At 48.2% G+C, this 6,110-nt stretch overlaps 1 protein-coding gene across 1 annotated transcript; it reads left to right on the top strand.

Annotated features, from left to right (window-relative positions):
* Positions 1-3,297: 3,297 nt before the first annotated feature.
* LOC310871234 (uncharacterized protein) lies at positions 3,298-4,592 on the top strand (the record flags this gene model as incomplete). Its single annotated transcript, XM_083782724.1, has 3 exons — positions 3,298-3,460; positions 3,636-3,643; positions 4,455-4,592. The coding sequence occupies 3 exons, from the start codon at positions 3,298-3,300 to the stop codon at positions 4,590-4,592; spliced, it is 309 nt and encodes a 102-aa protein (XP_083638850.1).
* Positions 4,593-6,110: the final 1,518 nt, after the last annotated feature.

Below are 6,110 nucleotides of genomic sequence, written 5' to 3'. Positions count from 1 at the left end.
TAAATGTGTACCTCAAGGTCCTTCCGTTTTGGACGCTTCGCACAGTCGACGTCCTACAGGCTATCACACAGGGGGAGTGGTTCACCACAATAGACCTCAAAGATGCCTACTTTAATGTGCCTATACATCCAGAGCACAGAAAGTACCTCCGCCTTGCATTTCAAGGCAAAGTCTACCAGTTGGCCGTTCGGCCTGTCTCTGGCTCCCCGCATCTTCACAAGGTGTATGAGGGCAGCCTTAACGTTGCTATGCCGGTCGGGAGTGAAGATACTTCCCTACCTAGGCAATTGGCTCATCTGCACCCCCTCATTCAGGGAGGCGGAACAGGTGACGTCCAGAGTCCTCGCTCACGTCGAGGTACTGGGCATGACCGTAAACCTCGAAAGGAGCTCGTTGCTCCCAACGCAACAGACCACCTTCCTCGGCATGTCCCTAGCTTCGGTATCGATGCAGGCACGACCGACTGCACAGAGGGTGGAGAGAATTACAGAACCTCCTGCGGTCTTTCCGCCCAGGGGCGAGGTTGACTGTCCTAACATAGCTCAGACTCGGCATGCTGACCGCAGTCTCAGCAATCACTCCTCTGGGGCTGTTACATCTACGCCCATTACAGAGGTGGTTCAATGGCCTTCACATGGACCCCTGTCTACACAGGTGGGTCAAGGTCAGAGTCACTCGCAGGTGCCTTGGTTATCTCCGCCGCTGGCGGGACAATGCATTCCTGCTGAGTGGAGTCTCTCTCGGCTCGGTCCCGGCGAGACAAGAGCTGGTGACAACAGATGCCTTGCCTCAAGGATGGGGCGCGGTATGGCAGAGGAGGTCAGTCCAGGAGGTATGGTGCTCTCGATGGAGAGGACGCCATATCAATGTGCTAGAACTCCGGACTGTTTCCTTGGCGCTGAAGCACTTCTTGCCCTCTCAGGGGGAAGCATTCAGACGGACAGCACCTCAGTGGTGTTTCATGTCAACCATCAGGGTGGGACCAGGTCTCTGGAGTCCCTGAGGGGAGCCCATCGCCTGTGGATGTGGGCTTATCCTCTATTTTCCTCGATGAGGGCTATGCACCTGCCAGGCAGAGCAAACTCTGTGGCAGACTTCTGTCTTGTCAGAGACTGCACCCTGGGGAGTGGAGGTTGCACCCCCAGGTGGTACAGTTGATTTGGGATCGGCACAGGGTAGCCTATACGTAGATCTATTCGCCTCAGAAGGCACGACAAATTTTCCTATGTGGTTCAGCCTGGCAGAGACCAGTGCCCCACTCAGGATGGACGCTCTCGCCAACGCTTGGCCGAGAACGCTCCTTTATGCATTTCCCCCGATCCCCCTGTTGTTGCCTGTGCTTCACAGGGTGGGATCGTCAGACCACGAGTTCTCTTGGTGGCCCTCGAGAATATGGTATTCAACGCTCCTCAGTCTGTTGGACGGGGATCCATGGCAGCTTCCAGTGAGTGTAGACCTCCTGTCCCAGCTGGACAGGAAGGTGTGGCATCCATCGCCGAGCCTCCTTCAGCTTTGGGTATGGCCACTGAAAGGGATCAGTCACTCTTGAGTGGGCTAGGCCCCTCAATATGTGAGACCTTGCGGAATGCAAGGGCCCCTTCCACAAGGTTGGTGTACTCTAATTGCTGGTCTGCTTTCTCATCATGGTGCAGCGACAGGGGTCTGGACCCAGTCTCTTGCCCTATACAACACGTACATTATTTACAGTGTCTACTTGATGCCGGCCGTGCGGCATCCACCTTGAAGGTGCACACGGCCGCTATACCCTTCAATCATAGCCATATTGATGGCAAGTCAGTTGGTGCGCATTACTGGGTGACAGTTTCTGCGCGGTGCCAAGAGGTTACGCCCCCCTAGGGTGAGGCGTACTGCAGCTTGGGACCTACCTCTGGTCCTGCGGGCATTGAGCAGGGCACCCTTGAGCCTATGGCTGGGTCGTCCTTGAGCAATTTATCGATTAAGACTGTCTTTCTGTTAGCAGTTACGACAGCTAAGCGTGTGAGTGAGCTCCACGTACTTTCTATTAGCCCTGCATGCCTTCGGTGGAAGGCTAGCGGCACTGGGGTCACACTTGCAAAATGTATCATTTTTGCCTAAAGTTCTGCCCCCGATTATGTTAACCAGGCCATAGAGTTGGCGGGATTCCATCCTCCCCCGTTTACATCAGAGGTGGAGGAAAGGGCCCACTTAATGTGTCCAGTCCGCGCGTTGAAACTGTACATTCAGGCAACACGGGATATTGGACGCTCAGAGCAACTGTTTGTGTGCTACGGCAGAAGGAATAGAGGAGGCGCGCTGTCTAAACAGCGGCTATCCCACTGGGTAGTGGATGCGGTTAAAAGGGCTTATGAAGCACCTGGTAAACCTGCCCCCTCCGATGTCATCTGTTATTCTACATGGGGCATTGGCATGTCCTGGGCGGCGATGAGAGGGGTGTCACTGGCGGACGTCTGTGCGGCGGCGTCTTGGACAGCCCCTTGCAAGTTCTTGAGGTTCTATCGCCTTGATGTGGCCTCTGGATCCTCACTGACGTCTGCGATCCTGCCACTGGCTGCTACGACAGTTTAGTAGGTGGGTTCGATTCCTCGTGACACTTCTGGTATGAGTCATCCACTATTGTTTACTGCCTACGGGCAGTCAGTAAGGAATGAAACATAACGCAAGTTACGAATGTAACTATGGTTATGTGAATTCCTGGATGACTGCCAGTAATAACGGTCACTCGGAATCTTTCAGGGCGAGAAGATTCTTAAGAGGCCGGGTGTGGGCTGTCACGTGCTTATATAGCCTAAAGACTCGACCTGCGCGGAGCGCGAGAGGCATATTCACTATTGTTTACTGCCTACTGGCAGTCATCCAGGAATTCACATAACCATAGTTACATTCGTAACTTGCGTATACTTTACTTTAATAGACTTGGCACATACTGTATGGAGGACAACCGACTCTGAGTACATTGCCATTTCCAAACCCCACCATCAGTACTACTAACCATCAAATAGATTTGAAAGCATTGTTTATATTGCTCCGTATATGTGAATGATTCTTTGCCTCTCTCTCATCACTGGCATCTTACAAGTCTCATGATTGACATAAATTACCCCCCACAATGTGTAATAGCTACGTAAATATTTTGATTGATCGATCTATTACGCCACAGAGAGACTCGCTGCAGACTAGCATCAGTAAACAATGGACCAGCGGCCATCACCGTCGTCCTCTCTGAACGAAGACCTGGCATGGAATGTTTCACGCCTGGCGTTTGAGCGCCGGCAGCTCCTCCAGCTCTCCCCAAGCATGGAGGAGGAGCCTTATTTTGTGGACTATAAACCCCCCGCCAGAGACGCCATAACCCTGCCACGCAACGTGGTCTATGTGCTCCTGGGCGTGGTGGTGGTTATAATGGCCACTTATGCCATAGTGGGACACCTGATCAAAGATCTGATGCATGACCTCGCAGGTAAACGGTTTTGGTTGGCGTTGAATATTTCCCACAACCATCCGACCACCCATCCCCTCTCTGCTCACCGTCCTCACTGGCATCTGTGTTCCACCCTGTGACCTGTCTGAGCCCTCGTGTCCTGAGACTTTTAGTGATGAGGTTGGATCTTGTTTTTGATGCGTGGCCATTTCAGGTTCAAGGGTCAGTTGACCAATCCTGTGTTTGTTCCTTAAAGTGTGACTCCGCTTAGGTCACTTTTGTGACCATCTACAGTTCACAATTATTAATTATTAATTAACAATGGGCAAGTATTAACATCCTAAAATGTTATTATCTTCCCCCTTGCCTCTGAGCATAAGGAAAGACACTTGAATGTCCTTCCTTATGCTCACAGGTTCTTATTTTCCTTATTACTGAACCACAATCATCCTTTTCCTACAATATCCATTATTGCTGTTAATGTGAATCCTATAAAGTAAAATACTTAGTGTTGGTATCCTTAGGGATACGAATTGTATCCAATCAGGAGAGAGAATTCATACAGAATAGAAGATAAACAAGATAAATCGACAAATATGGTCTCTTGAGAAAATGTACATCTGGACCTAAAACAATACTATATACTGATTACTATCAGAATATATATTTGACACATAATTTAACAAAACAAACTAAACCACTTTAAATTAACACTGAGGATTCTACTTTTTTAATGTAAACAGTGTAACATTTTGATTGTGGGGTGAGACCTCAGCATACTGCACTGCATTTTAATTGTTCCCCTGCCACTGTTTTTCTCCCAGACTGTATTCTTGGCCCAAAACCGAGGGAGGACAACACCCAGACTGAAGGGGAGGATCTAGGAGAAAGCTCTCCCGTTGAGAAGTACAGGTTGGAGATGATAGAGGAGGAGGATGAGGAGGATGAGGAGGAGGAGGAGGAGGAGGAGGAGGAGGAGGAGGAGGAGGAGGATGATGATGATGAGAGGAAGATTCTGCTGTGGGTGGAGGAGGAAGAAGGCCTCCTCCACCCACCAACACCGCCTCCTCCCCTACGAAGCGCCATCATCTCATGCCCGGGAGAGAAGAGGACGTCCACCCATAACGTGACCTTTTCTTGTCCCACGATCCCCTATGTCACGTCCCTCTAGGTTCTGCAGGACAAATATATGGCCAATGAAAAGCACTAGATCTAACAAAAAGGAAAAAAACGGGCTACTTTCTGTTGTCAGATTCTGACTACAGAAAGTAGGCCTATTAAGTGTTGGGAAAGTTCTTTTTTTTTAGGAACTAGTTCAGTTCACAGTTCAAAATGTTTAAAATGAACTAGTTCCGTTCATAGTTCATCATCCAAAATTTTGAACTAAAGTTCATCGTTTGAAAGATTAACTATTATAGTTCTTTTTCGTTCTTTTTTTGCTTTAATTTTTATATATTTTTTACATTTTACAAAAATTGCTCTTTTGCAATGTGAAATGCCACCGAATGGGCACAAACTTTTATTGTGAAGGCAAAAGTTTCTGAATGTTCTCAGAGCCTGCATCTCCGCATGCTGGGGGTGGCTGATCTACAAGCTCACAACGTGTCCGGACGCGACGCGTTGTGAGCTTGTATATCAGCTATTTTCAGCACGGAACACATTGTACGGCGAAGAATAAATCAGGCATCACTGCGATTCATTCACTGTGAAAGAGAGATGTATTTTGTTGGCCGTTCGTGGCGATATTATGGACACGTACCTTCTCGACGCGATAATAACCAACTAAGCTATTGGAAGCTATTTTTCGTGGCACATTATGTTTAATCAAACAACAAGTTCCCTCAGTGTTTGTTAGGAGTTGGGACAGTGTCTGCTGCTGTCTGTCAGCATGCATGATCATCATGCAGTAGCTACATGCGCGCTCCAGTGACAGCTGAGAAAGATTAGTTAATTTGTGTCGGATAGGGACTTATTGGTGGGTTTTCAGCTAAATATTAAGGCCTGTTTAGCCTGGGTGTGTTTTAGTGCCGGGGATTTCGCCTGGAAGACTCTATTGAAACACTCACTCTTGAACGAAAGTTGAACGTGAAAAAGTGACGTTCACACACGCCAGAAATGAACGCGTTCACAATGACGTTCATCAAACAGAAATACAGTACGTTCAATTCACGTTCACCCTAAATGTGAACGAGTTCGTGAACGATCGTTCTTTGAACGCGTTCGGGTACAACACTGGGCCTAATCCCTTTTTAAGTGGTGCAACCACTTCTACATCCAGCAATGTCCGTATCCGTCATGAGCACGAGTGGTGTGCGCATGTGTGAAATTGGAACGAGAGAAGTATGTGACATGGCTGCCACCTGCTGGACGCAAACGATACAGAGAAGAAATTGGAACGATACAAATTGGAACGATACAGAGAACCAATAGACGGGAGTTGCACCACTTGGTTCACACTGGTGTGATTTTTTTCTGTGGGAGTAGGCTATGGACTTATGTTTACAATGGTTTCACTTTCCACAACATTGTAGCCTATGTATTTTGAAACAACTATTAAACAGAGGTTATGTTTACTCCAATTAATCATTCAGTACTTTGTCTTTATTTTCCAGCAAATTTGGGCCGCTTTTTGGTAATTAGCCTGGGAAACTAAGAAAAAGCGATGCATGACACTAAATTGGGTTTATAT

This window comes from Protomyctophum parallelum, assembly GCF_964188405.1.
Source record: "Protomyctophum parallelum genome assembly, chromosome: 14".
In the NCBI taxonomy this organism is placed as follows: Eukaryota; Metazoa; Chordata; class Actinopteri; order Myctophiformes; family Myctophidae; genus Protomyctophum; species Protomyctophum parallelum.
This window is presented reverse-complemented; position numbering and strand designations above follow the sequence as displayed.